This window comes from Sipha flava, unplaced genomic scaffold (assembly GCF_003268045.1).
Source record: "Sipha flava isolate LNK unplaced genomic scaffold, YSA_version1 521_pilon_pilon, whole genome shotgun sequence".
NCBI lineage: Eukaryota > Metazoa > Arthropoda > Insecta > Hemiptera > Aphididae > Sipha > Sipha flava.
In genome coordinates this window covers 395,002-413,434 of record NW_020273477.1, presented here as the reverse complement: position 1 = coordinate 413,434, position 18,433 = coordinate 395,002, and the positions used below count along the sequence as shown (strand labels likewise).

The 18,433-nt window shown below is 29.8% G+C and overlaps 2 protein-coding genes across 2 annotated transcripts in view; one reads left to right on the top strand and one right to left on the bottom strand.

Moving 5' to 3' along the window:
* LOC112690809 (nuclear migration protein nudC) overlaps window positions 1-3,623 on the top strand; it is a 19,569-nt gene extending 15,946 nt beyond the window's left edge. Inside the window, exons 5-7 of the mRNA XM_025564905.1 lie at window positions 2,341-2,535; window positions 3,252-3,454; window positions 3,510-3,623. Of these exons, the coding sequence (XP_025420690.1) occupies window positions 2,341-2,535; window positions 3,252-3,454; window positions 3,510-3,561 (450 nt within the window). The 3' untranslated portion in view covers window positions 3,562-3,623. The remainder of the gene's footprint in view (window positions 1-2,340; window positions 2,536-3,251; window positions 3,455-3,509) is intronic.
* LOC112690812 lies at window positions 1,402-18,433 on the bottom strand. The gene is made up of 2 exons (XM_025564907.1): window positions 18,132-18,433; window positions 1,402-1,763 (listed from the first exon to the last, which is right to left on the bottom strand). The coding sequence occupies exons 1-2, from the start codon at window positions 18,299-18,301 to the stop codon at window positions 1,571-1,573; spliced, it is 363 nt and encodes a 120-aa protein (XP_025420692.1). The 5' UTR covers window positions 18,302-18,433; the 3' UTR covers window positions 1,402-1,570.

Genomic DNA, 18,433 nt, shown 5'->3' with positions numbered 1-18,433 from the left:
TTATGTTTTAAGTTGTATTTTTTTTACTAAATGAATTTAAACATTTCTTATACATTTTATAGAATATATCGACATACCTAGCGACTAAGTAAAATAATAGTCATTTGTGCTCTTCAGTTAAGTGTTTATGGATTTTTCATGACCATTATGGAAATTCCTAATCTCTGTCAAGGCTACGAGAAAACGGCCAAAACGTTTTCTATCTTATGAAGTACATTCTTCTTTGGTCACGATAATTTTATTTTGGTAGTGGTGTTGGTTTATATAGTTATAGAAAAAACATTTGGGAATGCCAGAACTGGAAGAGTTTCAACACATAAATTGATGAATCATACTAGTAATATATATATATATATGCAGGCAGGCACAGTAAAGTATATGTAACATTTACTTATTATATGATATAGTTATTTGAACTATTTATATCTTTAGAAGTTATCTTTAACTATAAACAATTTACTAAATATATTTTTTATAACCGTTTTAATTTTTGGCTTTTAAAAATGGCTCCTGTTTATTACATTTTAATTGTATTGTGAATTAATATCTTTTATTTTTATTTTATAGTTGTTGGTTCTGGTTTTAATATTTTAAATACATTGTATAGACTTTTATAATTTTAATTATTGCATAAATTAAATTAAATTAGCATAACAATCGAAAAAAAATGATAAAATATTCCTATTTGATGAGTTCTTAATTTTAAAAAATTTTAGTGTTTATAATTAAATTAATTTTTTCGTCTTGAAATCATAACTACAAATTTCAAAAAAAAAAAAAAAAAATGTTATTGTAATAAAAAAATTAAGATTTTCATAACTGTGAATTTTGTAATATTTGTAGAGTATCAACATGGGGTTTCTAATAATTTTATTATTAACTATTCATAACAATAAACGATAAGCACAGGCTCCATATTTGTTTTATTTGTTTTAAACACGAATTATTTATGTTATAATATATGATAAAATATGATGCCATACATTTTTGTCCATTATTTTCAAATCAAAAAACTTACGTTTGCAATTTATTTTGTTTAATGTATACGATTTATTGTTCATTTGATATTGGTTATAATTCTTAGGTATTTATTTATTTAAGTTGATCTGTCAGTACTTGATTTTTAAATTTTAAGAATCTCTATTGGACATAAAAAACGATATGTTTGCGCTGAAACTGAAGTTACTAAATTGTTATTAAATAAAAGTATTATGTGTTGTATAAAATAGTGGATTTTTATTTTATTATATGTTGTGTGCATTTTGATAACACATTCGATATTGATATAAATTTTTTTGATTTTTTTAAATTTTAAATATTTGATAATTAATATATTATATAATAAAATATTTATAATATTTGATTATAATTGAACTAAATTTAAAAAAAAAAAAAAAAAAAACCATGGAATAGTCTAACGATTAAGTTCTAGTGTTTTTGAAATTATATGAAGCCCAACCATTAATTTTGTTTTTCAACTAATTTTTTTTTTTTACAAATACTCACCGCAAATTACAAAATAGGCAGCTGCACAGCATTAATTTGTGTTTGATCTAGAGTTCTAATCATTTTAAACTGAAAAATTCAACGGCTTAATTTTGAAGGAGCTTTGGTTGGCTCGGGTAAGTTCGTGGCTCATCAAGTTACGCACCGTGGGAATGATGTAGAAATTGTAAGCTCGTGATATGCCAAACATAGTAGTAGGCTTGGAACACCAAGCACGCCGCCTTAAGCTCGCCGAGCCACGCGCCGTGGGAACCCACCTTAAAACATAGAGCTTATGAAAACTTAACAAGCGACAGCGATAATTTTTTTTGGATATTAAAATAAACATATTATCTGTGAATATCTTGATCCTTTTAGTAATTTAGGACTATAATAGGGTATAATATTCACCACTATGATTTTGAAAAATAAGAACTTAATTATTATTTATAAAAATGAAAAAAATTATAGAAATGAAAAAAGTTGATCAGCATAATAAATATTTTACTACATTAATTTTAAATAATAAAATTGAAAAGTATAATAGGCGTATTTTTATCCTTTTTTTTTAATATAACATATTTCTGCAGTGTAAATGTAGTATAAATTTTACTTACATTAAATTCTAGATTTTTTCCTTATCAAATCTCAATAATCATTAACGTTTTTTAATGAAAGCATGTTGCGTAATGATGACAAAGATACTTTTATAACTTAATAACCGTGTTCTATATATTAACCTTGAAATGTTCTGCAAGACTGATGTATAAATGATCTTTATAAGAGTATATAAAATCTATACACATTGATTATATGATATATAATAAATTATACACTATATATTTTTTCTTACAGCTTAAAATTCCATCTAAAGCAGCATTCAAATTGAGACCACGGGATGTAATTGTGAATTTGAAAAAGAAACATATTTACGTTGGTATAAAGGGACAGCCACCGATATTGGATGATGAACTACAACATGAAATCAAACTCGAAGAAACCACTTGGCTGCTCGAAGATGGAAAAACGTTCCTCATTAATATTGAAAAGGTAAAATATTTACATATTATTATTATATACTTATATCGTAATTGGTGTACACATATTCATTGAATTATTTTTGTTACCATAAAACCGACTTGAAGAATTTAATATAATTTAGGTACTTATGAATTATTGAATGCTTCAATATTCTTTGTAACATAAATTATTGGATGTTTTTAATCTAATAGCTTTATCTTTGTTCCTTAATATTTTTTCTACTTAAATTTATCTTGTACTCTATATTTTAGAATTTTTAATTATTTTATCATAAATATGTAGTACACACTTTTAATGTTTATATATTAAAAAGGATATAAATGTAATGATTTATAAAATTATCTTATAATAATAATATTAAAAATTATTATGATTATAATTATATCGATCCTGCGTGATCAAGACATAGAGTATGATAATATATTATCCATGGTTAAAATGGAAAAATATTTTGCTATCAAATCATAATTTTAAAAATTTGAAGTTGTTGGACCAGCGATATACTAAATTTAAAAAAATTCGAATCTCAAAGGATCCACATATCGTCCTTCTTATAACTACCACTGAATTAGGCAATGTTATATTGCTGGGATTATTATTTTAGATCGATATATGTATTCAGTATTTAAAAATACGTCATTATGCATTTAGTTATATATATATATATTTGTATAATTACATTCGTATTACGACGGTCGATAAAAAAAAAAATATCACGTATTTAGGTGAACAAAATGGAATGGTGGTCAAAGTTAGTGGTTTCGGATCAAGAGATATCTACTAAAAAAATCAACCCTGAGCCATCTAAACTTTCCGACTTAGAGGGTGAAACTAGATCCATGGTGGAGAAAATGATGTACGACCAACAACAAAGAAATATGGGATTACCTACGTCAGACGAGCAGAAAAAACAGAACGTTCTCCAAAAGTAAGTTTATTTTATGATTTCACTTTTATTGTTTTAACCGTTAATATTTTTACAGGTTTATGGAACAACACCCCGAGATGGACTTTTCCAAGTGTAAATTCAATTAAATGCGCTCAAGTCCAAGACAAAATATATATAGAACAATATTACATAAGAATTGAAATATTAATAATGTTACAGTTTTAAAAATAAATTCAAAAGTTTTTGGGTTAAAATAAAATATTGTAAATTTCATAACGGTTTTTCATTTTTTTATGTTTTCTAGTTTTAGAAAATCACATAATTGTCATTTAAATAATCATCCATAATCATCAATCTATAATTAAACAGAAGTATCAATTTATGTCGATATTTATATTGTGTATTTAATTAAAATACGTATTGCGGGTATTATTAACATGTAAACTATCATTGGTATCGACTGATTTATTTATCGATTTACGACACGTAAAAACGTGTAGATGTAAGTATAAGATGCAGTCATTTTCACGGTTGATTACTTATTATTTATAAATTTTAAGTAATAAACTACCTGTTTGATTTTTTAATTTTGTAATTTTAATTAACGTATAACTTTTTGAAATAATATTCTGTTTCAAGATTTTAAATTAAAATATATTTAGCTTAAAAAAATAAAAAAAAATCAATTTTCTTGTAAACTATTGAATTATACAAAAATAATTTTTAAGACAAATAGAGATTTTTTTAAGAATATTGAGAGATTTTAGTTACCTATTATTAAATCTCGACGACTATTTGAGGGTTATTCAATCATGTTGTGTTGTTGATCGTGACGTGACACGCCACATCGTTTGGTTCTCTACAGGTGATCACGCATTCGAGAATTAGTAACTAGGGAAATAGTAATAACTGGGACCCAGTCGGTCTACGACAGATCTGGTTAGGTAATCTTTCGAAATTATAAAAATTTTATTCCTTGTAAAGGTGATCACACACTACGGTTTTATTTGTCCGTTTGCGGTGTAGTTTGAACAGCGTACACCGATGGTGTGTGGACAACAAAAAAATATGCAAAACACCATACATAGAAACGGAATAAAAACTGAAGAGTTTGATTTTTTTTTTTTTTTTGTCCGTGTTCGGTGTTCAGACTAATACTGTACAGTTAGTTTTAAAAACTTTTTAATTTAAATAATTTAAGCATTTTAATTTTTAAATTTATTAATAATATAACGGACTCGATGTATTATAATTTATGTGCAGTAGAAACTCGATTAACCGTCACTCTGTTATCCGTCATCGCTATCGTTAATGAGACAATCGCGATAAACCAGTTGTGGCGATTATCAAGCGTATACACATTTTTTTCTTATATCCAACAGATGCGACGTGAACGAACAAATTTAATTATTTTTAATTTAATTTAATCAGTGACTGACGAGTAACCCAGTCTCATGGCTACGTAAAATACGAAATATTACTGGAAAAAAGGTTGAGCATCAAAAGAAAATAACAGATTATTAAGTTTAAAATTGTTAGTTTTAGTTTAGTAGTATTTTATTATGGTATTATAATTAATTAATAATAATTAATAATAATAATAATTAATTATGGTATTATTTTTATTATTTTATTATATAGAATATATTAATATTATTTTTTCTGAATATACGCATGTTATAAAATATACACGTATATTGCAAAATGTCTAACCTAACCGTCCCGACAGTGACGGTGGGTCGAGTTTCTACTTCACATGGAATATAACGTATGAAACCGTGGATAATTTAGCTAGTTTATAAATAAATATATGGTTGGAATAATTTCACCCAATAATTTTGGAGATATGATGGTTGTAAATTGTAGGTGTTTGTAACTGCAACCAGAAGCTATAAAGCGCAATGTCAATCGCTCATGATGGTGATCGATTTTCATATCTTGTTTTACTATTAAAGGCGTAATTAATTGAAGTAATTCAAAGTAGGTTACTTCATCCATCCTTAAGTAATTGTGCCAGTCTTCAGGATGGAACTATAATTTGTTTAAATAATGTACATGCAAATATTGCGATGTTTTCAGTAGTCAATCATTAGCCCATTTCCTGTTTTATTTATTATTTTTAGTTTTAAGGACCAATGCCAAGGCAGTAGCTGTTAAAGCTAAATGTAAGATTCGCGAATCAGGAGCAATAATATGCGGAACTGCGGGAACTAGAGCGTCCACAGGAAAACTGAAAAAATAATAAATGTGATGTGTGGTCAAATTTGGTGTTCGAATAAAACGGTCGGTGTTATTCAAATAACGTACAACGAAACAAAATGTACTGTGTGGTCGTCCACCGACTTACGAACAAAATATAGTCGAACTACACCGTACACAGACAAAAACTGTAGCGTGTAGCTAATTTAGAACTTTTTTATTTTAACGACTTTCAATAAATATAAAATTGGTTTACCGGTAGTAAAAATTTATCGTAAACTCATGTTACATGAAAGATATATATATATATATTGTACCTGGCAGACCTAATGACAATTAATTATTATCAAATTGTTTTTAAAAACATTGTAAAAATCTATTGATGTTATTCGTATTTATTTTTGCGTCCCACTGTGTTTGAATGTAATATATTTATTTATGTTATAATTACGTTTAGGTACTATAAGTAAAAGTCATGTTTAATAATATTACCAAACGACGTTGATATATTGGATTATATTATACAAACATGTTAAATTTAGAAGAAAAGACAATTTTGAGTGTATTAGAATGATCGATAACAGGACAAAAAACAGGTAGGTATAAATAATAGATTTTTTTTTAAGGTAAATTATGTATAATCGTTGAGGAAAAGACAAAGATAACATTCCGTTTGGTATATTCATGTAAAATACTAAATGGTGATGAATAATAAAGGTGTGCAAGAGAAATGTATTAGGAAAATATTGTGACAAAAGCGGAAAACGAGAAAAAGAAATTATGTTATAAATCAATGAAAAATGAATAGTGAATATAACAATATCATTATAAAAAAAAAAATGTATGACTACTTTTCAAGTTATAATTATATTCATAGAAAATCAAACTATTGATAAAGGTAAAATAAATTATTTTTATTGTGTAAGTAAATACTCGGTTGAAATTACGACATACTGTCCACGTATTAACTTGTTAAATCTTTATTCATCTGTACCAATACGAATATATACATTTTTCCACGAGTAGATGCGTTAGAAACAAGAAAAAAAAGCGTTAGATGAGGAAATATACCTATAAGAAACGATAAGAATATAAAATTCGGTTATAAAATTTCAAGGTTATTAAGTTTGGGGATTTTATTTACATTTAAATTTTGTTTTAATTTAATATAATTTTAATATATTATTTTAATTTATCAGTGTTTTGTATAACTTAACTTACGTAGTTAGGTACGTAGGTATCCGTTCTATTGGATAAAGCATAAAAATACATAAGAATAACTATTGTTGCTAAGCCTAAATTGATCGGTTAATTAAGTAATTTTTTCCTTTTCAAAGATTTTAATAAGGTAAATGAAACAGTATCAAAGTTTTCTTTTCATAATTAAATATGAAAGTTGCGTAAATACTATTCAAATTTATGGATTATTCACCTACGATTAACTTGACGAAATATTGACTAGGATACAAACTTACAATTTCTTTAGTTATGTTATAATAGCATTGGTTATAAATTTAACGAGAGTGTATAATTTGGTAATAGTATATTCGGTATTGTTCCCAAAGTAAATATTCCCATTGATTATAAACACTAGTAATAACCAATGATATTACTAATTCGACCACGAAAATACAATATGTCATCTGAGTAGATTATATTATTTTATAAGCGACTCAAGCTGTATATCCAGAAAATAAGTTAAACAAAACGTTTATTTTTTTTCCCGATGAAATTCGGTACTAATACCTCGAAACAAAGTACATTGTTAAACAAGAAATATTTACTGTCCAATTCGTTGCCGATCCGATACAAAAACTCTTGACATTATAGGAATTATATGCATAACAATTTCGTGATGTAAAATATTTTTATGTATGTTCATAAATTTACGCTCTACTCGTACACTTCTGTTTGCGTGTGATAAAGAACGCCAATAAATCGTGTTATATAATGTTTTATATTTCAATAGGTTTATTATAATATATGTATACAGCATCAACACGTTTTTATAACGCCAATATTTTAGGCGCATTCGAATTGACTCCGGTACATTTTTTAAAATGGAGAATATAAGTAGGTACTTGAATTGCCACCAAATTTAAAATTTTCTATTTAACCTGATTGTTTCCGATATTAAGTCAAATTAATCGATATAAATCGTGTTTGGTGTGTCAGACTACCTACCGAATTAAATTTTTTTATTACAATTAACAACTCATTCGACCCCAACAATTATAAAATAGATAGGAAATTAAAAACTGTACTCACTAAAACTGTATACCGTTGATAAGGATATCGTATGACGTGTTATACAATGTAACATGTGCGTTTGCAAATATTGTTTAATCCGTACTGTTTTCGGACACATAAATTGTTGTACTATATCTAAACGACAGGTCGACTACGAAAATACAATAGACAAAGCTATTGAAAATAATTTTTCCTAAGAATTCTGTACATAAGTGTTATAGGTACGTATTATGAAGCAAAAAAATGTTTTATGATTTAATTACATTTTTAAAATTATTATTAATAATATGCTAATATAATATATTTATATATACATAATACTTATCATTAGAATATTCGTATATTAACTATTACATAAGGAAAAATACATTTTGATGAACTAGCATTAAGCTAATTTAAATTAATATGTAGTAGGTGTATTGTTATTATATTAACAACAGAGTTGTTTATTTAGCTAATATTGAGCACATTTATTATAATATTTTCTGATTTATGGTGACTGATACGCATGAGAAAGTCATTTATACCTATTTTCTTGAGGGACGCAATATATGATTTGGCCCTAGGGATGTTTGGACTATAGCTACGCCACTGTCTATGCCTCAATCCGATTGTCTTTCAACAAATGATTATTGCCCACGCACATCTGGCCCGGAACAACCGGCCTTCATAACTTTCCGCTGATTGATAAGTCGACTCAGAGATCGGCATTTCCGATTTTGTGCCTTGATTTACTCGCAAAAAATGTCACGTTTTGTCGCGCATTATCCGTGCTGTATGTAATATTTGGATCTGATATGTTTGCCCGACACTTGAATGCCCTACACTACATTTTCTTGACAATATATTTTACATGTTTTTACTGTATGTAATACTAATACACAAAAATTAAAAAAAAAAAAAAAAACCAAAATCAGATGAATACTTTATCATGGATAATATCGTTATATGTAAAAAGGTACGAACATTAATTAACATAATTAGCATTAATTTTTAAATAACATAATACAATATACTATTTTATTGAAAATTTTAATAATTTTTGACACATATTTATTTATAATATAATTTGAAATTGACGGGCAACTGTAATGTCGGGGAAGTATAGTATCAGGTAAATGTAGTGTTGGGCAAATGGTGCCGGATAATTGAATGTCGGAAAAGTGTACTGATCTTTATATTTAGATAAGGTATACGGTATTACGGTTGCAGTGGCGCCGAATGAAATGAAAACTACCAGTTCAAATAATTAGATCGAATCACCTAGGTGCATATCCAGGAACGTTTTATCAGGCGGAAGGGGGAGGGTTAAGCAAAATTAAACTTATTTACTAGTGAGCAAACGCTATTTACTTTACTGTATGCATCGGATATTTATTTTTGTTGTAAAATATAACGTAGCTAACTATATAGAATAAATTAAATAAATCAATTATAAAAAGGCATTTATAACAAAAAATATATAAATTTTTCAATAGTTCTTTTAATTAAGTACTCAATATTTGACATTTTAAAAGTCATTTTCATTTCAATTATTTAGAAATTCTAATAAATTGGATGGCATTTAAGGCACATTTTTAATAAAGTCTACCATAATCTAAGTATTGCAATTACTATTAAAGAAGAAAATGTTGGTTTAAGTATAATAATCCTGAAAATTATCAAAATAACATTAGATTATATGCGTGTGTGTATGCATAATGCATTCATGTGTGTGTGTTGTATGTATATACATTTATAGCTTATACAAGCTGAATTTGATTTTCAAGTTAAAATTCTAATAATATGAAAATGTTAAAGAAAAACTTGTGTTTTATATAAACGTCAATTTTCTATACGAGGTCCATGGGGGGACCTCGACCCCCAAACCTCCCCCATGAATAAATCACTGAACCCAACCTTCCCTTCTAATTTACTACCCTTTGAAATATACAATAATTTTTTTTAAGCTTCTATAAATAAATATACCATTTTAATTAGAAAACATTTGCAAAATATAGTATAAAATATTTTATTCGATTTTATTAATGATCAATTTTTATTTGTTATTTAACATTTCAATTTTCTAGGAAGTTCATTTGAATTATATACCTAAAGTACGTGTTCGGCGTAATTGTACGGTTATATAACATACCCGTATTATAATTTGTAGCCAGTAGGTGGCAGGGTTGGGTATTCGCCCACCATCCTCATTATTTTTTTTTCCTGTTGTTACTCATAGGACATGTGACAGCGGACCGTTTAACATTATTTTGTTTGTGCGTTGCGGAATGTGCAATCGCAACGATAACGCAAACGAGTTGTACGACCGTTTCCTCCGCGATTATAACAAGAAAATTACGGCCGATATCATTTGAATATTTTTTTTTCAATTTTCACAGAATCAAACGAATATGTAGATAAATCACAGCGATATTAAAAATATAAACGAACTCGTACGCTCATGCACGAAAAGCATCCTTCCTCCAGTAAATCCTAGCTGTCCCGTTGATGCCCGTATAACGATAATATATTAAAGCCGCGGGTAGAAAAAAAAACTGATAGTAATAATATGTGCGGCCGCGGCCGGTCCGGTTATAAGCCGTCGGTCGAGCACACGTTTCGATAATATTGCGTAGCCAGCGTGTTTTGCGATCGTTTCGTGTCCAAACTCGAGAACTTGTAAATCGTTGTGATTGTTTTACATGCGTACGCTGGGGCCTACCGGGGTGGGCGTTGTGCGAGTCGTCGACCGGGTGTAGTCACGCATCAAATCTTATCGAGGAACGTGTGTAGATCCGGCTTATGGCAACACGTCAATGCGGTGTAATGGTATTTGTGTATGCGCGTGAACTTAGGGTCTTACCCCTTTTACTATTGAGCTCGTCATCGAAAACAGTCCGATCGGTACTTTCGCAGAATAGTGCGATTTCGCGTCGCACGTGTTAACAGAGACGTACAGTTCCTACCATACACGGCTTCAGAGACTTACCAGGGGGGGGGCATTTTTTTTTAGTCGTCGCCAAATTGCAAAGAGGGCTTAAATAATATACTAACCTGACATGCAAGTTTGCCAATAAATAATCTCTTGTATTTACACATTATACATGGTTTTGTTTAATAAAATATTTATATATTACGTTCCTATATTATGATATACACCTCATACTGATGTCATAATATGGTTTTAAAAAAAATAAAATAAAATAATTCCGTTTAATAGGTATTTAATTAAATAATCGGAATTTTACAGTTCACAAGGACAAAAATGTATTAAAAATTTAAAATTTTGAAAAGCCTGGAGGGGTCCATGGCCCTAGTTGTCTCCCCTTGGAGCCGCGCCTGGTTCCTACGCATAAAACTGCGTTTTCGACGGCACCGGTTGACGCATAATGTAGTGCGTGCGCGGTCGAATGATATTCCCACTCGGCTCTCCAAGAAAATCGCCGCGGTGCTGTAATACGATATTTGTTTTTCGTTTTGTGGGTTTCCGTACGTTCTCACACATGAACACGTCACATTAATATTATATCGAAACATAATGTGCTGTGGTGGCGGATTTTGGACAGGCCACCGACACGCCGAGGCTATGACCTCGACATTCGGAGTGATCTAAGGCCAGGACAAGGAGGGGGAATTATTTTTCGTTACGAATGAGACATATATTTTTTATTTATTTTTTTTTTTATCCCACCAAAGCAAAGTCTTAGAAACGTTTAATGATATTTAAAACCAGGAAAAATTAAGTGAGCTTTATTTGCTTGATCATTGTATATGACGTATTAATCGTACGTTTAACAAATTAATCTCATTAGTTATCTGCGGTCTCAATGACATGAGTTTATCATTTCATATAAATTACAAAATAAATGTGAATAATTTATACACTTTTTAATATCGAAGATTAATCAGATCGTATCGCACTTGGTATCTTAATATTTTTAGAAATGATCATTTGGTTAAGATTCAACAATAGTTTGCGAACAATAATTAATTTTTTTATCAATGTGTTTTTTTCCCTGTTAACATAGGTAATTTTCGACCGGTGAATTTACACTAGAAAAGTTTTGTAAAATGTTTCCCAAGAGAGATTTTGATACCTAAATTTGTGATTTTTCAGTAATTCATATGCTTGATAATTGTTCTGATATATCATGAAGTATTATAAATCCGGATATAACGTTAAAATTATACCGGCTAGGTGTTATTTAATTCAGTTTAATACATTTTGTAAATCGATTTGTTACATCGCTCATAACATTACGCAAGCCGTGTAATATAAAATAATCGATGTGTAAATCATTATACATCGTTACGGTTTTCGCATTATGATCAGTGTTGGGAATAGATAGTGCAAAATTTATCTAGATAAAGATGAAAGATAATATGTCCAAATTCATCTAGATAAAGATAATGGATAAAAAAAAATTAAAATATCTATATAAAGATAAAAGATAATTTCATTTTTATCTAGATAAAAAAAAAGTTATTTTTTGGTCAATATTTCATATTCTAATATCTATGAAGACTCAATTATAATCAGGGGTGTATTTAAAAATGTCTTATTGGGGGGAGGGGGGTTACAAACAAAAATTTCAAAGTATACATAGTTATAACTTTTCCATCTCAACAAAACTGTTGTTATTCATAACCAAATAATCAAAATACAAGTGTTTGATAGAAACATAAACTTTTATTACACAAATTTAAAATAAAACATATTTTTAAATATAATTTTTGTAATTACAAAAACTGAAGACGTCTGGGGTGTTTATTAATACATGCATCAACTACTTCTTCAGGTTTTATAATTATTTCAGAGTGCATATTAAGGTGTATTCAGGGTATATACAATGGTGATCCGTTTAATCGACGGTATCATATTATCATGATATATTGATAATCCAGTATTTCACCATATGCCTGTGCGTGAAAAAGGGCCTACAATAATAAATAAAGTATAAAATACGGTGAATGGGGGGGAGCGCGTGTTCCATGGGCCCACCTCTTGAATTCGTCCCTGATTATAATCATTATTATCAATAGGTACCTCCTAGTTGTTTAATGTTTATTGTAGTAATGTAGTGTACCATTAAGCATTATTTATAAATAATGTACAATATTTAATGACAGTTAATCACAAAAATGTTACAGAAAAAAAAAATTGCTTTGTACGTATCAGGATGAATACAGAATACATAAAAAAATATTTTAAATTAACAATATTGTTTTCCATATATTATTAATTTGATGATTTTCATTATTTTATAAGTAGTTGCGACTTTACGGTTCCAAGAATAAAGTAATAACTATTCAGCGTATGAGTTACGTGTGTATACTAAAATCAAATACCTACTATATTTAGAGCTTCCATGGGAAATTAAGTTTAAAAATACTTCTACTTACGTTCCGTCCACAGTTATTTTATAGAATATGCGTTGCAAGTTTCTAATGTTATTAAATCATGTCGTTGATGTAATGTGGTGCGTATGGTTAAGCGGAACCACAAATCTAGGGGTCAATCGCCTCCAAGGCCATATCTAGAAATTTTTTTTTGGAGTGGTCCAAAACATGTATATTGTAATTTTATTGAATTTAGATTTTAACTTTTGATATTTAGTTAAAAATAAGATAAAAAAATATTAAATCTTCTTTTGTTAAAATTAATATATTTTCGTATAATATTATGATATAAAATTAAAAGCAGTCAACGATTAATTGAAGCTTAAGTCATTTTTGACTGAAAATATTTATGTTGGTATTAAAAATAAATAAGTATTTTAAACATTCCTAAAATATTGAAGACAATTCGGGGGGGGGGGGGGTCCAGACACCCTGGACCTACCCAGATATGACCTTGATCGCCTCCCTCGATTTGGCAGGTGGGCGGGCTCAATTTGATCGATAATCAACGGTCGATTTTCAGTCGTAACAATCAGCATACATCATTAATATTACGTAATTATGTATTGTACGCGAACGCAGTGCAAATTTCATTTTTTTATCGGCGGATATTGATTACTTTTATTTTGGTCCCCATCCACCCAATAATTCCAACTAGTTAACGCGGTTCCGTAAATAAGTCGATCGGATGCAACCGTTACTAAAAACGATTTATAAATTGATAGTAATATATAGATTGTCGAGTAAAAAAAGTGCGTCAATGTGTACAATATTAATGAATAAATCGATCGGAACCGCGTTACGGGAACTCGGAGAAAGAAAAATCAAACGCACACGCGCGCACCCGGAATCGGATTCGGTCGTAAAGTTATACAAGTCCTCGGCACTGACACGTCATACGTTTGCGCGCCGAGCATGCACAACGTTGTGTAATGCGCCGTCTCGTTATACTCGTTCAGAGACGGGTTGATCATAATTAGAGCGCAGATTTCTATGTAATCGCATATTTTTTTCCTTTCAATATTTTTGGATTTTTGTCAGTTATCTCCACGAATCATCATAATTTGAAGCTAATGGTGAATTTTTTTTTTCGCATATTTCTGCATATTTAGAGGTTATTGCATATTTTTGCATATTTTGGCAAAATTCAAAATTTATTGCATATTGAAGTGAAAATTTAAAATAATATTTTATCTAGTAGAAAAATTAAAAATAAATTTCATAGTCACTAAATAATAATTTATATATACATATATACGTATATATTTAGTTATAAAATAAATAATCGGTTACGACGTAAACCTAATCGCTCTTGCTGTGTCAGTTGATTATCGACATACCACTTGCTTCAAATATGCCCCAATAACTTCGGTTGACATCGAGGATTCGTTTTCAGTCTTTAAAAATATGTTAACCGATAAACAACACAGCTTCACAGAAGATAAACTTGAAATGCATATGATTATTTATTTTAATAATAAATAAAATTTTAAAAATAAATTAAGTTCAGAAAATTTCCTAAATTTTTTTGTATTAAGTATTTAAGTAATTAATTTTTATAAGTTGAATTATAAATTTTAAATAAATACACAATTCTTGCATATTTTTTGCATATTTTCATGATTTTTACTGCATATTATAAGGCATATTTCGATACTTTTAAATGCATACAATCCGCGCTCTAATCATAATGTTTATCCGTTCGTATGAGAACGCGAGCGGGTGAACTTTACGAGTACGACACCCCTTCCTTCCACCGGTGCACTTCTGGTTTCACGGACTCGGACCGAAAATCGTATAAGCACTGTAAATATTACGCGCGTTCTTCGATCCACACGGATTCGACGGATCGTCCCGTATTGCGCGTGCACGTTTTACGTGCGATGTTCAACCGACGTTTCGTTGTTTTTTTTCTGTTTATTTTGGCGATTGCGCGCAATACGTGTTCACGTGCTCGCGGGACTTTTTTTGGCAAAACATTTTGCGCGCGCGTGACACGTGCCATTCCGCGGCCGTAAATATTCATAACGAGCAGTGTTTATACTCTACTACCTACCCCGCGGGTGGACGAAGAAATCCGTTGCGCCCAAAGTTTCATTTAGAAGATTGCACCGACGTGATATATTTCACGCGACGTTGTTTCGCCCTTTACGAGCTCGCAGATACGATATTTATTTATTTCAAACGATCCAATTACAATAATTTAAATATAAATATTCCATATATGTAGGTACGTTTTTATAAATATATACCAGGGATTATCAACCCGCGGCCCTCCTTGGAAAGTTTGCGGCTCGCGAGATTTATCAAACAATTACATTAAAAAATTAATTTTTGTCCCAATATAATATTCTAGAATGCCTGCACAACGCGGAATCCGTATTATTAACAACTTAATTGCAACAAACTGTTTGAGATTCACCAACAGAATCTTTGTTCCCAAGTATTGTCGATGAACCATGTTATGCAAGTAGTCATAAAAACAGTGAATTGCATTCGATCACATGCGCTTCCGCACCGACGATTTAAGGAGAGTCTTGAAAGAATTGGATTCAGAATACGGCAATAAAAGCAATAATAATTCATTCTGTTTATTTCAAATAATTAATACGCGAAAACTTATTTTGTAATAATAATTAATTCTGTTTAAAATGTTTACTCCAAATTTTTTTTTATTGGGGCAAAACACTAATATAATTTTATATTTGGCCCGCGGGATCGTAATGTATTTCCAAAGTGGCCCGCAAGATCATTTGGGTTGACCACCCCTGATATAAACCGTCTTCGCGCGCGAAAATTGTTAGAACTGCACGTGCGTACCAGCTACACAATTCGTCTCTGGGCTGCGAAAGCGCACCCGTTGATCTGCGCGTCGCCATTTTTCTACGACCGTCGCGAAAAGCGCCGCTATTTACGATCGGCTAGGTGTGTAGTTTAACGCGTTTCGCGCGGTTAATCCGTACACGCGCACCGCACAAAACCGATCCGTTACCGTATAAATTATATTTTATATGTTTATAATAATTCATTGATGTAAACGTATCGCGTAAAACACGAGATCGCGTGCATATACCATATATTTATTAACGGCGGACAGTCGAACGCGGTACGGGCGTCATAATAATAATCCGTCGGTGCCGTGTAAAACACGTGCGCGTTATTGTTTCGCGTAGTACAATGGATCGGTCGTCGAGCGCGGTCGTAACACGATCGTTGTGTACACTTTCTACGAATACAGATGTGCGTTAAAATAATACACGTACACAACATTTATCGTTTGTCGCCATTATTATAACTGATTAATTATTTATCGGTAATAATCGTCGCCTCGTTGTTAGTGTTTGCACACAGCCGAAACTCGATTTTCGCGAAATTCTATCCAACGAAACTCTCTCTCAACGCGTTTTTTTCTTTTTTCCTTTATAGAACCACGATATTTTTTTTAAAATCAATTCCAAAATTCATCAATTCCAATTTCAAAAGTATGTCAAAATATAGTTTCGAAAACATCAGCTGCTATTTCGATACTGTTCGTCGTCGTGTATTTCAATACACTGAAAATGCACCAGATGACATCTTTAATTTTTTAAATAATTGTGAACGTTTTTACAAGTAGAATGGTATATACATATATAGTTCAACAGGATATAAACATTTCTTCGAAAAAAAAAAGGATAAAAATGATTTATATAAGTATACACATCAAAATATACCTGTAATCTAACATTATCGTTATTTTACTACACTATCTATTATTTGCATACATTTAGTATGGTAAAAATCGTATATATTTATTTTCAGAAAAATGTCTAACTTTTAAAATAGCCACAAAAATCCTATTTCTTTGTTAGCCATTCCAGAAAATACTATTAAAATGCTTAAAAGTAATTGATTAAGAGATGTCTCAAATAAAATAAAAAAAATTGCCAACCAAACTTTATATATTTTAGGGGATGCTACCAAAAAATTATTATTTTCTTGCAATTTTATTATTATTTTTCCACTTATAAATAATTAAATTTACTTATTATGCTTAAAAAAGTATATATGATTATTATCTTTTAATAAAAAACAAAAAAAAAATCAAATGAAAATCAAGGGCGTAGCTAGAAATTTTATTAGGGGGGTGAATAATTATCAAAACATGTTAAGTATATTTTTTAATATTTACACAGGTCAGATTTTTTATCTCGTATTATGATCCTTAAGTATATTTTACGAGGTAATAGAAAAAAAAATGTTGATACATAAAAAATATTAATGTAAAATTTGAATACAAAAAATTGTCTGTAAAAAAAAAATTAAAAACTCTATCATTAGGTAGGAAATAATCATTTGAATACTTAGAATACAATTAAAAAGTGTATATTATATAAATTTGAAAATGTATAAGAAGTTGAAATATTAGGTCATAAATAAGTCAATTTAAAATGTTGTTAAATAATTAATATATATTTTAGCTATCCACACCCAACCTAAGCCACCTCTACGAAGTAGGAGAGTGGGAAGTATTTGGGCTTTGGTTCGGCGCACGCGGAATCGCATCGAAACTCCTGCAGGACTTCTTCAAGAACTACGGCCTGGAGCGAAAACGATCTCGTAAAAATACGTCTGTCCGTATGGTAGGACTACACTGCATATAATAAATTATCATTTATATTCTTAACCAACAATTATTAATATTGTAATATTTTTTTTTTTACTTTTATCTTCTATTAATTTAATTATTATCTTTATTTTATTTTATTCATATCCATATATATTTTAAACCCTATAAGCTATGTACATCTGTATTGAACGGCAAACTGTATCGCAAGACAACTTACAGGGTGAGCAGTCCGCTATATTTATATTTATATTAATAAAGTTGTTTATTTATACATACAGAATGAGGCATTTGCTCCACCTTCTCCTCTTGGCTACGTCCTTGATAAAAATACTTTTTAAAAAACCGTTAAGTTTGTTAAATAGACGTTCGATTGGATAATAATATATATTACATATTATGACGCCGACGGCGGCAGGTTCGCTGTACGTTTTTATAACGTAGCACATAATCGTTCAAACGTGCGCATGCCGGGAGAAAAAGTAATAATAAAACAATGGACGGTTCGATTGATATCGCGTTGATAAAACAACACCACACATGTATACCATAAAATAATGTTGAAAAAAACAATAGTGCGA

Excerpts from the sequence above, each read along its gene's own strand:
- LOC112690812 (XM_025564907.1), bottom strand. The coding sequence starts at position 18,301 with ATGTGCTACGTTATAAAAACGTACAGCGAACCTGCCGCCGTCGGCGTC. Across the intron at positions 1,764-18,131 it reads TGGAGCAAATGCCTCATTCT|GTGGGTTCCCACGGCGCGTG; the intron begins GTATGTATAAAT and ends CTATGTTTTAAG.